This window comes from Cuculus canorus, chromosome 12, assembly GCF_017976375.1.
Source record: "Cuculus canorus isolate bCucCan1 chromosome 12, bCucCan1.pri, whole genome shotgun sequence".
Taxonomy (NCBI): Eukaryota; Metazoa; Chordata; class Aves; order Cuculiformes; family Cuculidae; genus Cuculus; species Cuculus canorus.
This window is the reverse complement of record NC_071412.1, coordinates 16,313,301-16,334,994: the sequence shown is the minus strand read 5'-3', so window position 1 is coordinate 16,334,994 and position 21,694 is coordinate 16,313,301. Positions and strand designations below refer to the sequence as shown.

Here is a 21,694-nt window from a genome sequence, read left to right as displayed (position 1 = left end):
CATCTATTTTGGTCGCGTAAAACTTGCCGGGGAGCAGCGGAGAGCAGGCAGCGTGTGAATCACTCGGGGCCAGCGGGTTTAAAAATAAACCCAAGCGGCGGTGAAGAACAGGCGCCGAGTCCCTGGCTTTCGGCAGGATTACGCTCTGCGTTCCTAAACCCACCCATGGGTGTCCACCCGTGGCGCTGACTCCAGGGGGGTTAACTGGGACACACTTGCATGTGTTTGTATGTGCTGCATGCACATACGTGCAGCCACGTGTGCATGCTTGCATGCATTTGGGTGCTTGCAAACACATGCACTTGGGCACATGCTTGCACACACTTGCACGCAGGCATGCATGCACATGCTTATGTGCAAACACACGTGCTCATGCACATGCTTGCATACACGTGCACACAAGCACATGTGCTCAGGCACATGCATGCATGTACTTGCACACACTCAAATGCATGCACACACAAGCACACAACGGCAGCACATGCATGTGTTTGCACGCACACATGCATACACCCACATGTGGCAGCGTGCTGGCGAAGCTGGGCACCCCCAGCCCAGCTGCTGCTCTGGGAGTAATTAATTAACAACTGCATAAGATTATTAAAGCTGTTCAGCCTAATTACAGATTTTTCGGGGTGGCAGAGGGTGCAGGAGGGAGGAGATTCCCCTCATCGCTTCCCAGTAGGGGTCCCCGGGGTCTGCTGAGGTGCAAAATGCAACGAAATGCCAACATTTTCCCTTTTGATCCTTTTCTGTGTGTTTACACCCCACTCCAAGGTGGTGGCTGGTGGGTAAGAGCGAGCGTTAACCCTGGAACCTACTGAGGGTGCAAGCGGAAAAGCAGAAGGCTGCTCTGTCCTTTGGCCAACCCTGCCTCACGGCAATGGGGGTGGCAAGGGGTGCTGAGGGGTGGCTGGAGGATGTTGGAGGATGCCAGGGTGATGGAGGTGGGGAGTGTCTGGGGGCACCAGGGGTGACAGAGGGTGGTGAAGGTTGTCTGGGGATGGCAAGAGTGTCTGGGGATGCCAGGGGTGTCTGGGGATGGCAAGGGTGTTGGGGGGTGCTGGGGGTGTCTGGGCATGCCAGGGGGTGTCTGGGGCTGCTGTGAGTGATGAAGATGGGGGGTGTCTGGGTCTGCTGGGGATCATGGAGGTGGGGGTGCCGGGCAGCGTCATGGGTTCCAGAGGTGGTGGAGATGGGGGTATTGGGGTGCCCGGGGTGATGGAGGTGGGGGATATCAGGGGTTCAGGAGGTGGTGGAGATGGGGAGTGTCAGGGGATCCCGGGGTGATGGAGGTGAAGGGTATTGGGGTGCCGGGAGTGTCAGGAGGTGATGGGGAGGGGGGTTGCCGGGAGGTGTCAGGGAGTGTCGGGGGTGCTGGGGGGGCCGGGGGGGCCGTGCCCGCAGCGGTGGGCGGAGCCTGCTCCCCGCGCTGCCGCCGCCGCCGCTCGCCATTGGCCGCCGCTCTCCGATTATGCAAATGCGACGCGCCCGGCCGGGGCCGGCAGGTGACGTCACCAGCCCGCTGGCGGCCGCGCGCGCGGGCGGGCGGGCCGGGGGGGGGGGGGCCCGGGCCGAGCCCCGAGCGGCTCCGAGCGGTTCCGAGCGGCTCCGAGCGGCTCCGGGCGGGGCGGGGCGGGGCGGCGGCGCCTCCCGCAGCGGCGGCGGAGCGGGGCCATGGCCGCGGCGGGCAGCGGCGTGGCGGAGGCGGGGGCGGCGTTCAGCACCGCGAACAGCGGCCAGGTGAACGGGCTGAGCCGCGCGCCCGGCGCCATCGCCATGAAGGACCACGACGCCATCAAGCTGTTCGTGGGGCAGATCCCGCGCAACCTGGAGGAGAGCGACCTCAAGCCGCTCTTCGAGGAGTTCGGCCGCATCTACGAGCTCACCGTGCTCAAGGACCGCTTCACCGGCATGCACAAAGGTGCGGGGGGGGGGGGGGGGGGGGGGGGAGCGAGGGGGGCGCCGGGGGGGGAGGCCTCGGGGAGGGGTGCTCTGAGGAGAGGGTGCATTGAGGAAGGGTGCTCTGAGGAGGGAGAGGCCTCAAGGTAGGGGTACCCTGACGTAGGGGTGCATTGAGGGGGGTTGCATTGAGGAGAGAGTGCATTGAGGAGGGGGTGCATAGAGGGGGGGTGCATAGAGGGGGGGTGCTCTGAGGAGGGGGAGGCCTCAAGGTGGGGGTACCCTGAGGTAAAGGTGCGTTAAGGGGGGTTGCATTGAGGAGGGGGTGCTCCAAGGTGGGGGTGCTCCAAGGTGGGGGTGCATTGAGGTGAAGGTACCCTAAGGTATGGTTACACCTGAGGGTGAGTGCACTGACAGGGGGTGTGTGTGCATTGAGGTAGGGATGCCCCTAAGGTGGGGGTACCCTGAGGTAGGGGTGCATTGAGGGGGGTTGCATTGAGGAGAAGGTGCATTGAGGAGGGGGTGCTCCAAGGTGGGGGTGCTCTGAGAAGGAGGTGCTCCAAGGTGGGCGTGCACTGAGGAGGGGGATGCTCTGGCATGGGGGTGCCTCCAGGTGGGGATGTATTGAGGAGGAAATGCCCCTGTGGTGGGAGTTCATTGAGATAGGGGTACCCTGAGGTGTGGTTACCCCTGAGGGTGAGTGCACTGACAGGGAGGTGCACTGAGGCAGGGATGCCCCTGAGGTGGGGGTGCTCTGAGATTGGGGTGCATTGAGGTTAGGGTGCATTGTGGTGGGGGTGCCCCTGTGGTACGGATACCCCTGAGGTGGGGGTTCATTGAGATGGGGGTACCCTAAGGTATGGTTACCGCTGAGAGTGAGTACACTGATGGGGAGGAGGGACCATTGAGACAGGGATGCCACTGAGGTGGTGATGCTCCGAGATGGGGGTGTTCTGAGATGGGGGTGCTCTGAGATGGGGGTGCTCTGAGATGGGGGTGCCCCTGAGATAGGGGTGCTCTGAGATTGGGATGCGTTGAGGTTAGAGTGCGTTGAGGTGGAGGTGCCCCTGAGGAGGGGGTGCTCCGACATGTGGGTGCATTGAAGTTAGGGTGCACTGTGGTGGGCCTGTCTCTAAGACATGGGTACGCCTGAGATGGGCATGCACTGAGGTAGGGGGGATGGATACTGAGGTGGGGGTGCTCTGAGGTGAGAGTGCATTGTGATGGGGGTGCCCTGAGATGGGGGTACCCTGAGGTACAGTTACCCATGAGGTGGAGTGCACTGACGAGGGGTGCTCTGAGGAAGGGATGCCCCTAAGATGGGTGTGCACTGAGGTGGGGGTGCCCCTGAGGTATGGGTACCCCTGAGGTGGGGGTGCTCTGAGGAGGGAGCGCATTGAAGTTAGGGTGCACTGAGGTGGGGGTGCCCCTGAGGTATGGGTACCCCTGAGGTGGGGATGCTCTGAGGAGGGAGCACATTGAAGTTAGGGTGCATTGAGATGAGGGTGCACTGAGGTGGGAGTGCCCCTGTGGTGGGAGAACCCTTGAGGTAGGGGTGCACTGAGGTACAGGTACCCCTGAAGTGGGTCTGCACTGAGGAGGGGTGCCCTGGAGGTGGAGGTACATTGTGTTTAGGTGCACTGAGGCAGGGGTGCTCTGAGGTGGGGGTGCATTGGAGTTAGGGTGCATTGAAGTGAGGGTGCACTGAGATGGGGGTGCCACTGTGGTGGGAGTACCCCTGAGGTGGGGGTGCACTGAGATGGGTGTACCCCTGAGGTTGAACATCTGTGAGGTGGAGTGACCAAGCATGGGGCACCTCTGAGTTGAGTTACCCCTGAGGTGGAGGTATGCTTGATCTGGAGGTATCCATGAGGTGGAGTGCCTCTGATTTGAAGGCACCCCTGAGTTGGGGACACTCCTGAAGTGGAGCACCCTGGTATAGGGTACCCTTGGGGCGGAGGTGACCCACCATGGGGCTCCTCAGTATGGGTCACACTGGTATGGGGCACCATTCATGTGGGGGCACCCTAGTATGGGGCATTCTGGTATGGAACACCCCGGAGGTGGTGAACACCTGAGGTGGGCTGCACCTAAGGGGGCGCACCTCTAAGACTGGGCTACCCCTGAGTTGAAGACAGCAGTCACAGGTGAACCCTGTGAATGGAGAAACTCACCTGAGATGGGGGCACCAACCTGGGGCTGGGAGCTGCTGCTGTCTGGCTTGGGAGCACCCCGGCAATGTTTGGGGTGCAGGCTTGGGTTGGGGGCACCTATCTGGCATTGGGCACCCACATGAGTTTTGGGCACTCCTGGAGCTGGAGCACCCCTGGAATGGAGGAACCCACCTGAGATACAGGCGCCCACCATGGATAAGGGCACCCTTCTTCCTGCTCCCTGCCTGCACCGTGTTTCATTCCTCTGCGGGGTGGTCAAGAGAAGCTGCCTTGAGATCCGGCAGGACCAGCGTCACTGCAGGCCCGGCTGGCATCCCAGCACACGGTGCAGAACGCTTGGTACCCCAAGCAGCACTGTGCTGAGGGCTCACACGTAGACCACCAAGGTCTTTATGAAATCCCCCACCCATAAGCTGCGGGGCCACGGTGCCAGAGCAGGATCAGGGCACCCCAGGTGTCACCCAGACTGGATCTTGTGCTCCTCTGCTTGCCATCACCGAACCCCTGTGCCATGGGCAGCACCTGCTTCACTGGGACTTTCTGGAAAGCCAAAACTTGATGCTTGCGGATGCCACCACCTCAGTGCTCTTTGCCCATGGGGCAGCCACCCAGACTCCATCATTCTCAGCACCACGGCCTCCAAAATATCTCCAGGTGCCTCCAAAGTTGCTCGTGTGCTCTGAACAGTGGGATTTGCTCCTCACTGAGCCCCTCAGTGCTGCCTTCAGCGTGGCCTTCAACTGCTGCGGCCCAGACGTGTGATTTAACTGCAGACGCTCCTCCAATTCAAACGACATCCTTCCTCCCAGCAAGCCTCTGGAGTGGGGTTGCTCCCACTTCATCCCTCTGAACTCCTCCAGAACGCCCCAGCACCACCCACGGCGTTGCCTGTAGGGAAAACAAAAAGGGGGAAAAAAAAGAGCTGCAAGGAGGAAGCCAACTTGATTACGGATGGTAAACATTGGAAATGGCAGCAGGCCTGCGGCGAGCTGCTGCGCTGACCTCCCCCTGCCGCCCGCAGCAGGGCTGGAATCTCTCCTTGCTCCCTGCGAGGGCAGATGTCCCCAGCATCTCGTCCCCAACAAGACGGGCGAGGGACTCCATCCCTTGGCGTTCCCCGCCCCGCTGCTGCGCTCCCTTGCCTCCCAGGCATGCTGATTGTACTTATTAAGAGTTATTAATACTTAATCAGCTGGCGGATTTAATTGTGCCAATATTAAAAATGCATCAATGTCAATTTTATTCATTAAATATTTACTTTGTTGAAGGGAAACTGTTTTGCTGCTGTTTTAATATCACTTTCAGGCGCTTTTGGATATGACCCTAGCAAATCGGGGGGGAGCCCTCAGGGAGGGAGCGTGCAGCCGCAGCACAGGGACCTGGGATGCTCCCACAGGAATGGGAGAGACGGAGGGGAGACGACCAGAGCCTGTCCCCGGGGCTCACTCGTCGCCAGCTCCAGGCGAGTGAGCAGCTCGGCAGCGTGAGTCAGCGTGGGAGAACCTCGCCCCAGGCATATTCCGGATTCACGAAGCGCCACGATGTTGGAGGAACTGGAGCGCCTTCACCACGCGAGTCTCATCCCGAGCAGGATGCTTAGGGCTGAGAGAAGTGTGGCAGCAAGCTGGGCTGCGTGGCCTCGACGCCTGGAGATCTGCTTTCCTGAGGGCTTCAGCTGCGGCTTTTCCTGGAGCCTGGGGACAGAGCGCTGCTGCCTGCGAGCTGCCAGCCTCGCTGCCTGCTCTTGCCTTGCTCCTTCCTTCATCCTGCAGCTCCATCTCTTTTGTATCAAGATCTCCCAGCCCATTTCAGGGCTTAGCTCTGGCTCTGCACCCGCCAGGGTACTGGGTGCTGGATATCAGTGCCAGAGTGTTGGCTGCCAGGGTGCCGAGTGCCAGGGTACCAGGGTACCTGGATGCCAAGGTGCCAGGGTAACAGGGTGCCAAGGTGCTGGTGTGCTGGATATCAGGGTGCCAGCATGCTGGGGTGCTGAGGTGCTGGGTGCCAGGGTGCCAACGTATCAGGGTGCTGGATGCCAAGGTGCCAGGGTAACAGGGTGTTGGATGCTATGGTGCCAGGATGCTGATACCAGGGTGCCGCAGTGCTGCATGTCAGAGTGCCAGGATAACAGGGTGCTGGATATCAGAGTGCCAAGGTGCCAGGATCCCAGAGTACTGGGTGCCAGGGAACCAGACTGCTGGGTGCCAGGATATAGAGACACTCCAGTGCCGTATCAGCCAGGCTACCAGCTCTTTGTGTGCCTGGGGCTTTGCGGTGGTGCTGGGCTGGACACTGACCCCATATCCCCATCTCTGCAGGCTGTGCCTTCCTCACCTACTGCGCCCGCGACTCAGCACTGAAGGCGCAGAGCGCCCTGCATGAGCAGAAGACGCTGCCAGGGGTAAGTGACACCTCGGGGTTGGGGGGAGCTGGGGTGGGTGACAGCCACTTACCCAGGGCACGGACATAGAAGCCGCTTCCAGAGGCCGCAAACCAAGGCATTGATTTTCCTTGCCGCCCATGTGCTGTTGTGCTTTCTGTGGGCTCCAACCTCCCAAGCTTAACAAAGTGAAAATAAATATTTAATTATTCTCCTAAATAAAAATCAATAGGGCCGCTGGCTGGCTGGGGAGAATGCTGGGCCCGTAAAGATCAATCCTTGCCTCGGGTGTACGGAGCTGATGGAGGGGGATGTGGTTTGCGGGGACGTGGCTTCCTGAGCCGCGCTTTCGCCAGTGTTGCTGTGCATCAGCAGGTTTAAGAGTTAACAGCCCGCTTTGGGCTGGTGTCCACCTTGCCTGGTGTCACGCTTGCCTGCAGGTCATGGGCTTGCCTGTGTCCCTTTCTCATCACCCACACTGATGTGTCCACGCGTGTGCGAGGTTTACGGCTGCTCCTCCCCTGGCTGTAGCTGCTCACTCTTGCCCTGCACCTCAGCAGGGGGGGGGGCAGATGGCTGAATGTGTGAGCACATGCTTGCACGTGGGTGTGCAGGCACCCCCCTGCATGGGCAGATGTCTGTGTGCACCTCTGTGCGGGTGTGCGTGCAGTGGCGTGTGGGTGTGCATCGGCCGGGGCGCACACCGCAGCTGGGCAGGCATCATTGTGTGCACACCCCTGTGCTTCTGCTCACCCCCCTGTGCCTGTGCACACCCGTCTGCTTCTACTCGTACCCCGGTGCGCACCCTCCTTTGCTTGGGTACCCTGTGCAGCTGCACACACCCCTCTTTACTTGTGTTTACACTGCCGTGTGCCTCTGCACATCTCTCTGTGTTTATAAACACACCCCAGGTGTCTGTGCACGCCCCTCTGTGTCTTATGCTCACCCCTATAGCCATGCTCACTCCCCTTGTAGCTGTGTACAGCCCCCATAGCTGTGCTCACACCTATAGCTGTCCTCACACTCCCTATAGCTGTCTTCACCCCTATAGCCATGCTCACACCCCCTATGGCTGTGCTGACACCCCTATAGCCATGCTCTCCCTATAGCCATGCTCTCCCCTATAGCTGTGTTCACACCCTGTAGCCATGCACCCCCTGTAGCCATGATCGCCCCCTATAGGCATGCTCACCTCCTATAGCCGTGCTCACACCCCCTATACCTGTGCACACCCTATAGCCATGCTCACCCTATAGCTGTGCTCACCCCATACCCCATGAACACCCCCATACCTGTGTTCACCCCCCATACCCCTGCTCAGCCCCTACACCCGTGCACCCCCAATACCTGTGTTCACCTTATACCCCTGCTCACCCCATACCCGTGCACACCCCTCTATCTGTGCTCACTCCCCATACCCCCGCTCCCCCCATAGCGATGCTCCCCCCATAGTGATGCTCCCTGCTACTCCCGTTCCTCTCAGCGATGCTCCCCTCCCACCCCTGCTCCCCCATACCCCTGCTCACCCCATAGCAATGCTCACCCCCTACCCTTGCTCACCCCACACACCCGCTGCCCCCCTACCCCCGCTCCGCTCCCCTTATAGCGATGCTCCCCCTCTACCCCTGCTCCCCCCATACCGATGCTCCCCCATACGCTGCTCAATCCCTATACCTGTGTACCCCCTATACCCCTACTCCCCATACCTCGCTCCCCCGATAGCGATACTCCCCCATAGCGATGCCCGCCATAGCGATGCTCCCCCATATTCCACTCCCCCCATAGCGATGCTCCCCATAGCGATGCTCCCCCGTACCCTGCTCCCCCGTAGCAATGCACAACATAGCGATGCTCCCCCATAGCAATGCTCCCCCTACAGCGATGCTCCCCCATAGCAATGCACCCCCTAGAGCGATGCTCCCCATACCCCGGCTCCCCCCATAGCGATGCTCCCCATACCCCTGCTCCCCCCATAGCGATGCTTCCCCATAGCGATGCTCCCCATACCCCTGCTCCCCCCATAGCGATGCCCCCCCAGCGCTGCTGCCCCGGCCCCGCCCCCGCCCGTCCCGCCCCCCGCGCCGCACGCAGCCCCGCCGGGCCGAGCCGAGCCGAGCCGGGCCGGGCGGAGCCGAGCGATGCAGCTGCCGCAGGTGCCGGCGCCGGGGCCGCGGCCGCCCGTGCTCTGGGTGCCCGCGGGCTCCAAGATCCTCTGCATCGAGGTACGGACCCGCCTTTGTCTGCGCCCGAGGATGGGGGGTGTGCGGGCGGGGCGGCTCCTGGGGTCGGGGGGGGGGTCTGCATGCAGGGGTGGGGGCCGTGAGTCGCTGGGGAGGGGGTCTGCAGCCGGAGGGAGGGGTATCTGCACCGGGGGATGCTTCGGGGGGGTGAGCGTGGGTACCTGCACCCGGGGCTTGGGGGTGTGGATGTTGGTGAACAGGAGGTGTCTGCACCCGGGGATGCTGCGGGGGGGGTGTTGGTGAGCGAGGGGTGTCTGCATCCGGGATTTGGGGGTGTGGATGTTGGTGAACAGGGGGTGTCTGCACCCGGGGATGCTGTGTGTGGGTGAGCAGGGGGTGTCTGCACCCAGGGATGGGGGGGATGTTGCTGAGGAGGGGGTATCTGCACCCAGAGTATGGGGGCGTGTATGTCCGTGAGCAGGGGGTGTCTGCACCCAGAGATGGTGAGCATGGGTGTTGGTGAGTGTGGGTACCTGCACCCAGGGATGCGGCGTGTGGGTGTTGGGGAGGAAGGAGTGTCTGCTCCCACGGATGGGGAGGGTGTTGGTGAGCGGCGGGTGTTTGCACCTGGGGTTTGGGGGCGTGTATGTCAGTGAGCAGGGGGTATCTGCACCCAGGACTTGGGATGTGTGTGTTGATGAGCAGGGGGTGTCTGCACCCAGGGATGCTGGGTGTGGATGTTGGTGAACAGGGGGTGTCTGCAGCCGGGGATGCTGCGTGGGGGTGTGTGAGCAGGGGGTATCTGTACCCGGGGTTTAGGGGCTTATATGTTGGTGAGCTGGGGGTATCTGCACCCAGGGCTTGGGGGTGTGTATGTTGGTGAACAGGGGGTATCTGCACCCAGGGTTTGTGGGTGTCAGTGTTGGTGAGCAGGGGGTATCTATACCTGGGGTTTGGGGGTATGTTGGTGAGCTGGGGGTATCTGCACCCAGGGATGCTGGGCATGGGTGTGGGTGAACATGGGGTATCTGCCCCAGGGTTTGGGGGTGTGAGTGTTGGTGAACAAGGGGGTATCTGCGCCCAGGGATGCTGCATGGGGGTGTGGGAGTTGGTGAGGAGGGTGTACCTGCATGTCGAGATGCTGGATGTGACTGTGGGTGTTGGTGAGCAGGGAGTATTTGCACACAGAGATGCTGTGCATGGGTATGGTGTTGGTGAACAGGGGGTATCTACACCCGAGGATGCTGGGTATGCGTGTTGGTGACCAGGGGGTGTCAACGCTTAGGGATGGGGTGGATGTGTAGGTGGGGCGGTTGTTGATGATGGGAGTGTGTCTGCACACAGGGATGGGGGTTGTGAGCATGTGTGTTGATGAGGAGGGTGTATCTGCACGCAGGGGTGCTGGGTGTGGGTGTTGGTGAGCAGGGGGGGTCTGTACCCAGGGATTCTGGGTGTGGGTGTTAGTGAGCAGGGTGTATCTGCACACAGGGATGCTGCATGTGGGTGTCAGTGTTGTTGAGGAGGGTGTATCTGCACCGAGAGATGGGGTTGTGTGTTGTTGGAGAGGGGTGTTTTTCTACCCTGGGTTTGTGTGTATGTGTTGGTGTTGTGTGTGTGTGATGGCAAGTGTGCAAGGGGATGTGCTTGGAGTGTGCTGTGCCCACAGAAGGTGCAGGGATTCATGTGCGTTGGCAGGGATATGGTTTTGCCCCTGGTGTGAGTGCAAGTGGTGTTGGTGGGGAGGGCGCCTCAGCACCCCTGGACGCTGTGTGTGTGTAGGCAGATGCTGATGGTGGAGTGTGGGTGTCCGTGGGTGGGCTCTGGGTGTGCGAGTGTGTGCACCCCAGGTGTGAACAGGGAGCTGAGAGTGCATGTGAGTGAATGGGTGTTGCGTGGGCTCCTGCATTGTGGGTGCCCGGTGCCGGGTGTGCGTGGGTGACAGGATGTGGGTGCTCCTGGAGGGGAGCCGTGGCTGGCCAAGCTGCTGTCCGTGTGTCCACAGAGGGCTGCTGGAGCTCCTGCTGTGGGTCCCACTGCCACAGTGGGGAATCTGAGGCACAGAGTGCTGCTTGGCAGGGATGGTGGTGCCGGCTGTGCAGCCATGTGTGTGTCCGTGGGTGGGTGGGGGGGCCGCAGCGGTGAGGAAGATGCTGGGGGTGCTGGGTGGGTGGGTGGGTGTTCAGGGGGTGTGTGCATAGGGATTTTGTGTGCGAGTGTGCGTGGGGATGGGTTGGGGTGGGTGTGCGGCTGCACATGGGCGAGCAGTCATGCTAGGACTGATGCACGGTTGTGCGTGGGGCTGCGTGGGTGCAGGCATGCGGCTGTGTAGGTGTATGGTTGTGCAGGGGCTGCCGAAGCAAGCGGGCAGCTGTGGGTGGATGGGTGTGCATGGAGGATGCTGTGTGGGGGGGTGTGTGGGGATGTGCAGGCATGCGGCTGTGTAGGTGTGGGGTTGTTTGTGGTGGTGTGCTAGGATGGTTGTGCGGCTGTGCGGGGTTGTGTGACTGTCCCCAGGCCAGCTGCATCCTTGTGCAGTGGAGGGACACCCTGGGCTTTGGCAGGGTGTTCCCATGGTGGCAGTGTGTTCCCCTGGTGGATAGCTGCCTGTACCTGAGCGCCTGGCTCCCTGTGCTGGGTGTTGCCTTCCTGGGGACTCCCAGGGTGACATGGGCACTCTCTGCTCCAGTGTCACACAGCACCTCCGTCTTGGCTCATTCAGATGCGTGGTGGCTGGATCCTCCAGCACTGTTGGGTGCAAGGAGGGGAAGGAAGGTGATGCTGAGGAAGGAGCCAGGGCCAGAAGTGACCCTGTCCCATGGGGCAAATCCCTCGGCAGTGATCCACTGTGGACTGGCTCTCCTCAGCTGATGGAGGACTCTGGATTTGGGTGGGTGGCAGTTCCCGAGGGATCAGTCAGTGGTTTAGCAGTTGGTGGTGACCCCTCGGGTGGTAGTACTATGGTGGTCTGGCTGTGAGGTGCTGTAGCTGGGGCTCTGTGGGGCACCTATGGGCGATGGTGACAAATGAGCGCTGGGGCACCCCAGAAAGGATCTGCTGTGTGCATCAGTGTGTCCTTAAGGTGTGCAAGGGCGGGTGTGGGAGGTGGGAGATGGATGGGTGGATGGATGTGTGAGTGCTGTAGAGGTGGAGGGGTGATGCTAAGGGGGTGGGAAGGTGGGTGTTAGGAAGATGGGAGAAGGATGGGCAGGTGTAAAGATGCTATGGGGATGGATGGTTGTTGGGGATATGGATGTTGTTGTGGATACGGATGGTTGTTGTTGGATGGATGAGTGAGTAGATGGATGAATCTTGTGGGGGAAAGGAGTGGATGGGTGGCTCTGTGGGTGTCAGAGATGGGTGAACAGATGGATGGGTGTGTGGATGGGTGTTAGGAGCTGGGGGAGATGGCTGGGGTGGTTGTTTGGGTGCTGGGGGATGGATGGAGGACTGTTGGGCAGTGGTGGATGGCTGGGCTGCTGTGTGGGGGAGGAGCACGGTGTAGGGGTGCCGTGGGGACAGATGGACAGGATGCCAGACCGCCAGGCACAAGGGGAGGTCTGGGTGCCCACATTGTCTGCCTGTGGAGTGGTTTACCGAGCACCCCGGTGTGGGTACAGGGCAATGCCAGGGGTGCCAAACCCCCGCCTTGGGGGGTGTCCACAGGCCAGGGCGGTTTCTGCCTGGCGCGGTGCGGCAGCCCTGGGGTAGGTTAGCCAGTCCCCAAGGCCTGACATTTATAAACATCAGCCGCTCCCAGAGAATCAATACAGTTTAATAACCGGCGAGCGGAGACGGGAGACACATCAAAATGACACTCTGCGGCTCTGTAAATGTTATTCTAAATCATACTCGCTGGGTTTATTACATTAAGCGTACAGCAGCGGGCATGGGAAATTTATTCCATCAAAGGCCATCGCGCTGGTAAATGGGGCTGGTGGGGCAGCCGAGGGCATCGCCCCCCCAGGTGGACTTCCCTCCTCCTGGCCATGGCAGGGAAATGGGGGGCAGTAGGATGTTGGTCCCACGGGTTTGGGGTGAGCGGATCCTGTCCCAGTGCAGGGCATGGGGTGGCTGTTTGGGGGTCGATGACACAGTGGGTGATGTGAGAGCAGCTGGGTGACCCTGCATCCTTCAATGCCACACCACATGGCTCCCGAGGACCCGGTCCCTTCCCTGGAGCATCCCCAGCTCTTCGCTGACATTTCTCTCTGCGTTTCCCTGGAGACGAGGCGGTTGCTGTGGAAACCTCCCTCCTCTTCTTCCTTAACCATCCTCTTCCTCACCCAGGGGCAGGGAGGGGGGGCTGGTGCTGTCCCCACCCAGCCCCTATTTGGGGACCCTCTCGGAGGGTGCGTGGGGGGCAGCCTGGGGTGGGGGTACACACCTGCGTGGGTGCGACAGCAGCACGCGTGTCCCTCTGCGTGCTTGAGCCTTGTGCGTGTGTGCGCACACCCGCCCCATCATGCGTGACATCTCGCCGTTGCCGTGACGACCCCATCGAGCACATGGCTCAGGCTCTGCAGAATCGCGGGGGAAGCATGCCTGTTGCCATGGAAACAGCTGTAATTGTAGCATTTTTCAGCTAAAAGAGGGGGAAAAGAGAGAGAGGAGGAAAAACGGCTTCATGGGGCAGTGGGCCAGGGACATGAGCGCCATCTCAGCATGTCCCCTTGCACACAGGTGTCACCCTTGCACGTACACGTGGCGGCAGCTCACAGGGGTGGCCGAAATCCAGAGAGAATCAGGAAAAAGGAGGGCAGTGGTGGTGCTGCCGGAGGGGCTGGGGCCAGCCGGGCACTGCTGCCGCCTCTGCAGTCCTTTGCAGTCGAGGAAAGCAGGCAGGCGGCCAAGGCTGGCACTGGTGGCCTGGCGGGCACTTGCAGCACTGGGTACCTGTCTGTGGGGCTGTAGCGCTGCCCTCTGCCTGTGGTGCCCCCAGCTCTGTTCTTGCAGTTCCCTTACTCCTTCCTGGCTCCCAGCGCCAGGCTGGGGCCAAATCCTGCTATTCCCCGTGGAAAGGGTTTGGGAGAGGGCATGGCATGGCCCCTGACCACTCGCTTCCACTTGTGTGTTGCAGATGAACCGCCCCATCCAGGTGAAGCCAGCCGACAGCGAGGGCCGAGGAGGTAGGTCCCCCCTTCTCTGGCTGCCCTGCAGAGGCAGGGGGATACAGAGCCTTCTGAGAGATGACAAGGGACGTGGTGGCATCACAGGGGCTGCTGCGGGGAGATTTGTTTGCAGAGAAACCCACAAAAGGAGCTACCTTTGCCAGTGGCATCCAAACCCAAGCTAGAGTAAATATGGTCTTGGCTCTCCACAGCTGGCGGGGGGGACCATCCTGACGTATCACTGTGAATATCCTGATGTCATACCATGAGCGTCCGGGCAGAACGCCAGCCAGCTGCTCTTCGACAGCTCCTTTGTCTATCACACAACTTAATTACCTGCCCAGAGCTGCCTGTGAGGACCCCGGCAGAGTTGGCGTGTAGGAGGCGGCCACACGTGGCCCAAAACCCCCTCTTGAATAGGAACAGCCACCCCCCAGATTCTCTGTTGGAGTTGGCAGCTCACAGGGCTGTGTCAATAATTCGGGTAAAACAGCAGGAATTGGATCAAACCCTCAATGTTCCTGGTGCCACGAGCAAGCGCTGGGTGCAGAGGCGTGCTTGGATGTGCGAGATGCTCACATGGGGCTGCATGCCCTCAGCAGGACAGCTGCAGTAAAGATACCCCTCAAAATATATTATTAGACACACCGCAAGCTGATCCCAGCACATCCCGGAGGGACCCAGCAAATAAATTACCCACTTACCGAGCGTAATTGGTGAAGGATTAAAAATCGATGGGTGAGCTTGGGCGCCTGGTTCCGGCCCCCTCGCCCAGGAGGCGATGCTCAGCTGCCAGTCCTGCTCCCCCCGGCTGCCTTCACCGGGAGATGGTTTATGTTTAACTAGACAACACACGAGTCCTATTCCCTTAACTAATTTTCCTGGTACCTTAACGGACAGAGCATTAATCGTCTCCTGCCATTATTTATTTATTTCCCCGGCAACGCTCTTGACAGGGCACCTTATTTTCTTTGTCAAATGCCATTAGCGCGCTGCGGGAGCGTGCGGCCGCGCAAGACAGATGCTGGTAATAATAATGAAATTCTCATTATTTACTCTCCCTTCTCTCGTGTTTGCGTTATTTATGTCCCCTGGGCACGGCCGGAGGCTGTGGGTTATTCTGTGAGTCAATCATATGAAGGCAATCGTTGGTGTTTTGCGGGCTCTCTTTGTTTCCCAGTCACATCCCACATCAGTGCTGGGGTAGCTGGCTCCTCCATCCCTGGGAGAAGCCCCAGCTCTGATCCTTGAAATGGGAGCTGACTTTTCCTGGCTTCAACCCTCAGCAATATCCCTGCAGGAGTTTTCCCAACCCAAGCATTCTGTAGGATCAAGGTGATAAACCCTGCTTTTTCCCCGCTGGATCAGCATCGCTCCCTCCCAGGCGCTGGTGTTACCCCGCTCTTTCCTCTCTGCACGCAGGGATGAGGGGATGGGATAGTGAGTGATATCCCACTCTCCAACGGGCTTGGTTTTGTTTTTAGAAGACAGGAAGCTTTTTGTGGGCATGCTGGGGAAGCAGCAGAGCGAAGATGATGTTCGACGTCTCTTTGAACCCTTTGGCCAGATTGAGGAGTGCACCATCCTCCGAGGGCCTGACGGAGCCAGCAAAGGTGGGCTTTGGGAAGATGGGTGAGCACCTTGTGGTCCGCTGAGACCCATGGAGAGTGGGAGCCGCTGGCTGGGCAGCTCTAGCTCCCTCAGCAGATGAATCCAACCTCTCCCATGTCCCCTCTCTGCCCTTAGGTTGTGCCTTTGTGAAATACAGCAGCCATGCTGAGGCGCAGGCTGCCATCAACAGCCTGCACGGCAGCCAAACCATGCCGGTAAGTGCCAGGCTCTCACCCTACCCCATTCGACCCCATGCTGCCTGCATAATCCAATCACCAGCTAATTTGATCCTCTGTCTAATTGGATCAAAATCCTACAGATCTGCAATTTGTTGGCCAGATCACCTCAAGGTTCATCCTTGCCTGGGCGCTGAGCCCTGGGGATGGGTGTGCAAGGCTGATTCTCTCTGTGCAGGAGAAAGGGGCTGTTTAATTAATGCCAAAGGTTAAAGTTGTGAACAAGGAGAGAGAAAAACGGAACGGAGGTCAGGGAGCTGCCGCCAGGGAGAAAAGCTGCCTATAATTAAACCACACATCGATTGCTGGTTGCTGCTGCCAAGCCGGGCAGCATCCCCAGGGCTAAGGATGCTGCAGCTATTGTGAGCCAGCGAGGCCCTCCTCGGAGCGGGAGATTGGCCCTCCTCGGAGCGGGAGATGTTCTGAGGGCTTGGCTGGGACCCCACCATCAGCCCCACCTCCCCCCTGTCTCAGGGCGCCTCCTCCAGCCTGGTGGTGAAGTTTGCAGACACAGATAAGGAGAGGACCCTGCGGCGGATGCATCAGATGGCGGGGCAGCTGGGCATCTTCAACCCTATGACCATCCAGTTTGGCGCCTATGGGGCCTATACGCAAGCGGTAGGAGCTGGCACCGGCTGGGACCTGAGGGTTTTTGGGGACCCCTGTGGTTGGGAGGGGTTGGTTTTGCCTGTGAAAGCCTGCACGGGAGCCTACTGGTGCCAGTGTGAGCAAGTGCCCGTCAGGATTGGTGTATCCCCATTTAGGGGTACAACAGAAGGGATCACTGCCTGGGGTGGGGGTGGTGTGGATGTAGGGGGCAGCCTTCCCGTGTGTCACCTTTTTTAGCATCACCTAGACCTCCTCTTGTCCCTGGGTCCGACAGCAGGTGGCATTTATCCCTCCAAGGCCCTGTGTGTGGATGCAAAGGGGGAATGATAATTTTTCCTCCCCTGCTCCCCTCTTCTCTCTACCTCTCACTTGCTTTCCCCTTTTCCCCCGTCTTTCCTTAAGATCATGCAGCAGCAGGCGGCCCTGATGGCGGCCGCACAGGGGACCTGCCTGAACCCCATGGCTGCCATCGCTGCCGCCCAGATGCAGCAAATGGCCGCCTTCAATGTCAGCGGGCTGGTGGCCACCCCCCTCACCCCCTCTTCAGGTACAACCCCCCTCTGTTTGCCCCCCATCCTGCTCAGCATCCTGGGGAGCGGCTGCCAGTGCTGACACCTCCTCCTTGCAGGTACCAGCACCCCTCCCGGCATCAGCACAGCACCCGTGCCCAGCATCGCCACGCCGATCGGGGTGAACGGCTTCAGCCCACTGCCACCGCAGACCAACGGGCAGCCCGCCTCGGAGACCATCTACACCAACGGCATCCACCCCTACCCAGGTGACCCTCCGTCCAGGCTCTGCCGCGGTCCCCCCAGGCTAGGGCTGCACGCTTGGCTCATGTGGCAGGTTCCCAGAGGTGCTCCCCACCCCGGGAACACGCCAGACGAGCTGGCTGTGTAGCAGTGCCCACTGAAACCCCTCCTCCCGTGGCATCGCTGTGTTTGTGAGCAGGGGGATGTTCTTGGCCCCTACAAATGCTCTGCCCCTCCGCGGTGGTGCTCAGCCGAGAGCCCTCTCCCACGGGAGCTGCTCATCCCTGGGTTTCTCTTGCTTATTCTCTCTTCCTTCTCCCTTTTCTCTTCCCAGCTCAAAGCCCCACGGTGGCAGATCCCCTCCAGCAAGCCTATGCAGGCATGCAGCACTATGCAGGTCTCAAACTTTGCTTTGCACTTCTCTCTCTCCTCTTTGCTCCTCACCCTTATTTTTGGGGGGTGAGCATCGCCTTGGGGGACGGCTGGGCTTGAACCACGGGATTAGGGCAGATTGACGTGGTGATGCGTTGAGTGCTGTGTGCAGTACCCCAGGGCAGCGATGGAGGTGGTGCTGACACAGAGCACCATTCCCTTGTCCCCAGCAACACGGCTGTGCTGCTGGCTCGGCCCTCCGTGCAAGACTTGGGTGGGGGGAAAGTGAGTTTTAATGCCCACCAGGCTGAGATAACTGTGTTGAGGAGAGCTGGCGGTGGTACCCAGGAGAGGGGGCGAGGTTTGGGCAGCGATGGAGAGCCGTCTCCGTGCCAGATCCTGCTGATCCTACCAGCTTGCTGGTAGAGATGGCTGTGGAAGCGCCAAGACATCAAAAATCCTTGGATGTTTGTTGCATGGCTAAATCCAATGGCCGGGGTGATGGAGAACACAGAGAAGAGAGTCAAAGCACCCCGTGGAAGTGCGCCAAGACTGGCAGTCATTTAATTAAGAATTATTTTTCAACAGACAATCAAGTTTTGGACCCCAAGTTTTTTTTTTCAACCAAAGTGCCAACTTCCCTCAGCCTTGAGGCCATATTACTGCTACCACCAACATCCCTCCTTGGAGAGCCATTCCCACATCCCTGGCATGCTGAGAGGCTCAGGCCATGCTGGCAGGGGTGGGAAGGGCAGAGCCAGCAGCCCCAGGGCAGGAGGGACACCACTGTCAGGGGTGGCAGAGGGGCAAATCCCTGTTCCCAGCCTTTCCCAGGGCTGGGGCAAGTGCTGGGGTCTCAGCTCCATGTTTCTCTCTTCCAGCAGCGTATCCCACTGCCTACGCACCCATCAGCCAAGCCTTCCCCCAGCAAGCACCCATCATCCCGCAGCAGCAGCGAGAAGGTGAGGGGTTTGGGGGGGCACCCTGCTGCAGCGCCAGCAGCTCCTCGCACCGCCCTGGGGTCACTCCCGCCTTGCGGCTGACGTGTGGCTGTCTTTTGTGTGTCACCCAGGTCCAGAGGGCTGTAACCTGTTTATTTATCACCTGCCCCAGGAGTTCGGGGATGCAGAGCTCACACAGATGTTTTTGCCTTTTGGCAATGTCATCTCTGCCAAAGTCTTTGTGGACCGTGCCACCAACCAGAGTAAATGCTTTGGTAAGTCCCAGTGTGCGTCTCTCCCCAGCATCCCAGCTCAGGGATCAGGTTCTCCCTGTTATCCCAGCTCTGCTCTCTGTGATGTCCTAGCTTTGACGTCTAGCTCTCCCTGACATCACAGCTCGGGGATGTGGCTCTCCCCAACATCCCCATCTTGGGGATCGAGCTCTCCCCAGTGTCTCAGCTCAGGGCTCCAGCTTTCCCTGACATCCCAGCTTGGAGATCCAGCTGCCCCATGACAGCCGAGCCCAGGGGTTTGGCTCGGCTGTCACCCACCAGCGCTGGAGCAATGTGGCTTTCCAGGACTGGACATGCCCTCCCGCTGTCCCCATGTCCCCAGCCCAGCTGCCTGTGTGCCTGCTGGGGAGCGCTGGCCACTGCTTGTCACTGCCATGTCTGCTCATGCATCCAAGTGCCACCAGCATGCACCGGCCTGCAGACCTGTCACCACAGGATCCCTGTATCTCTTGTCACCTTGCTGGCCTCAGACCTTATCACCCTGGTGTCAATGTAGACCTGCTCACACCCCCCAGTGTCCCTGCAGACCCTGTCACCTTGGTGTCCCCATAGACCCTGTCACCCCAGTGTCTATGGAGACCACATCACCTCGATGTCTCTGCAAATACTCTCACCCTGCTGTCCCATGAGCCCACAGGCCCCATCACCTCAGTGTCCCTGCAGTCCCCATCACTTTGATAGACCTTGTCAACCCTGCATCCCCACAAATCCCTTCACCTTAGTGTCCCCACAAGCCACCCCAGTGTCCCTGTGGGCCCTTTTACCACAGTGCCCTTGCAGACCCTGTCCCCTCAATGTCCCTGCAGACCATGGTGTCCCCAAAGATGCCATCAACCCCTCACTGGTGCTGCGCCATTACCCCACGACGCCCTTCTCCCAACCTGAGCCTCCCCTGGAGGCTGCCTGCAGGAATATCCCGCTGGATTTCCTTACCTCAGTTGACAAACTTCTCTGTCACCCTGTCCCTCGTCCCCAGGTTTCGTCAGTTTTGACAATCCGACGAGCGCTCAGGCAGCCATTCAGGCCATGAACGGCTTCCAGATCGGCATGAAGAGGCTAAAAGTCCAGCTAAAGCGGCCGAAAGATGCCAACAGACCCTACTGACCCCTGCTCATCCTGGCCCTGCGGAGAGGTGAGGGGGCGCGGGGAGGCCTGGCGCTGTCGCACTCCTGCGATGCCCCGGGGCACCTGCCAGGGGGTCTCAGCTCACCAAAAGCCTCCAAAAATGTCCTTGAGTGCGTGTGGATGTCTCTGTGCTTAGAACTATCAGTGTCTGTGTTTCAAACTGGGATTTGGGTCCTTCCCTCCATCCCTCGCTCCATCCTTCCCTCCCTGCATCTCCATCCTTTGTCTGTCGCCAAGGACACAGACTAACAGCGCCTTCGGTGTTTTGCAGGTCGGGCGTCCCGTGGTGTCTGATGACTTTCCCCTTCCCCAAGTGCAGTATCCAAACCCGTAACTTTCTTTGCAACACATCCCGGAGGAGGAAAAGGAGGAAGAAAAGGAGGTGGTGATGGAGCAGATGGCAAAGAAGAGAGCCATTCTGGTTGTAGCTTTTCTGTTTTGATTTTTTTCCAAACCAGTCTTGTTCGTTACTTAACGGGAATGCGAGAGTGAGGAAGACAAGGAAGGAGGAGAGCGCTGCGGTGCCGGGGCTGACATTCGCCAGCGGCGGCTTGCCAGGACTCACGGAATCCCTCGCCAGGAGAAAGGACGATGGCCCTGGGCGGCCGGGATACGATCTACCTTTGTTGGGTTTTTTTAAAGCACTCATTTGCTGCTACTGATTTCCCAGGAGAAATGAGGAAAAGAGGCTCCAAACGGATTCTTAAACCAAAGCCGGTGGGACGGGACCAGCCTCGGGCGCTTCACCTGGAGGATGCTTGTTTGGAAAAAAGGAAAATGGCAAGATTTTCTTTTTCCTCACGTTGGGAAAAAAGAACACAAAAGGATCAAAGGATGTTGGACTTATAGAAGAGATATATAAATAAGTATAAATATATATATATCCCATGGAGCAGGGCGGCGGGACACACGCTTCCCCTGCCCGTCACTGGCACAGGGACATAGGATTACTTGTTTCAGAGTCATATCATTCCTTAGAGTTTAGGGACCAAAGGACTATTGCTTTTTTTAAATATATCTATAAATAAATTAATTTAAAAAAAAAACACACACAAAAAAACAAAAAACAGGAAAGAAGAAGAAAAAGAAACAGAAATCAAGGAGGTTAAACCTTGGCCGTTAAGAGCTGCGAGCATTTCCTAGAGGGCTCAGTTTTGGGGGGCCGATCTGAGGGCCCAAGTACTCAGTTTTGGGGGCTGAGTCACGGCCGGAGTAGGGGATGCAGAGCAGGAGTTTGGGGAGGGCTGCGGGGGCTTCCCCGGCCCAGGGCAGCCGGCGGTGGGGGGCATAGGGCTGCTTGAAAGAGCCCCTCGGTCGCCTCCGGGAGAGGGCGGAGAGATGCAGTTCTTGGTGTTTTCAGTTTGTTTTGGGGAGGGGGAGGTTGGGGATTTTTTTTTTCCAGCCAAAAAAAAAAAAAAAAAAAAAAAAGTAAAATGTGAGGTTTCAGCCGAAACGAAGCGAAATAAACTTATTTTGTCAAAATCGTCACCTTGGTTGGTTCTTTGGAGCAATCACTACCGCCTCCCACCACCCAAAGTCCCCCAAGAGGACAACACTGGGGATCTCTTTCTGACCTGCTCGACTTTGGCTGTGCCGCAGCGTTCTCTGGAATTTGGCGAAGCCAGGAGAGGGGTGAGGGTGTCTCTTTTTATTAGACTTTTTTCCCAGGAATCACCCTTTTCTGGAGGAATTCATCCCAGTTGCGGGGGGGACCAAACTTGTGGTTTCACCCACCCTTCCAAGTGAGGGGGAGCTTTTGGAGCGTGTCCCCTGGGAGGTCCCTTCATGGCTGGGTTGGAACATGAGTGACCACAGTGAGCATGGGGAAATGGCTCCATTTATTGTTTTATAGGGGGAGGAGGAAAAAATCCCAAACCCACAAATTGAAGGAGATTTGAGTGGCAGGCGGGTGGTGGGGGAGCAGGATCCCACCCGGCTTCCCCCCTGCTCAGGTTTCAGTGGCCTTGAGGAGCAGCTGGATGGGGATGGACAGTGCTGGAGGGTGGCAGAT

General features: G+C 59.1%; 1 protein-coding gene across 6 annotated transcripts; it reads left to right on the top strand.

Annotated features, from left to right (window-relative positions):
* The first annotated feature begins 1,635 nt into the window (after window positions 1–1,635).
* Window positions 1,636–21,028, top strand: CELF6 (CUGBP Elav-like family member 6). Of its 6 annotated transcripts, none has more exons than XM_054077755.1 (13): window positions 1,636–1,924; window positions 6,395–6,477; window positions 13,714–13,762; window positions 15,232–15,357; window positions 15,491–15,570; window positions 16,066–16,209; window positions 16,603–16,747; window positions 16,829–16,978; window positions 17,287–17,349; window positions 18,206–18,286; window positions 18,397–18,540; window positions 19,535–19,690; window positions 19,955–21,028. In XM_054077755.1, the coding sequence occupies exons 1-12, from the start codon at window positions 1,678–1,680 to the stop codon at window positions 19,660–19,662; spliced, it is 1,440 nt and encodes a 479-aa protein (XP_053933730.1). In that variant the 5' UTR covers window positions 1,636–1,677; the 3' UTR covers window positions 19,663–19,690; window positions 19,955–21,028. The 6 variants fall into 6 exon arrangements, with proteins under 6 accessions (XP_053933730.1, XP_053933731.1, XP_053933729.1 ...); XM_054077756.1 differs by having other exon boundaries at window positions 15,229–15,357; window positions 18,209–18,286; XM_054077754.1 differs by having other exon boundaries at window positions 15,229–15,357; window positions 19,955–21,027.
* The last annotated feature ends 666 nt before the right edge of the window (window positions 21,029–21,694 follow it).

Excerpts from the sequence above, each read along its gene's own strand:
- CELF6 (XM_054077754.1), top strand. The coding sequence starts at position 1,678 with ATGGCCGCGGCGGGCAGCGGCGTGGCGGAGGCGGGGGCGGCGTTCAGC. Across the intron at positions 13,763-15,228 it reads CGACAGCGAGGGCCGAGGAG|AAGACAGGAAGCTTTTTGTG; the intron begins GTAGGTCCCCCC and ends TTTTGTTTTTAG. Across the intron at positions 18,287-18,396 it reads CCCGCAGCAGCAGCGAGAAG|GTCCAGAGGGCTGTAACCTG; the intron begins GTGAGGGGTTTG and ends TGTGTCACCCAG.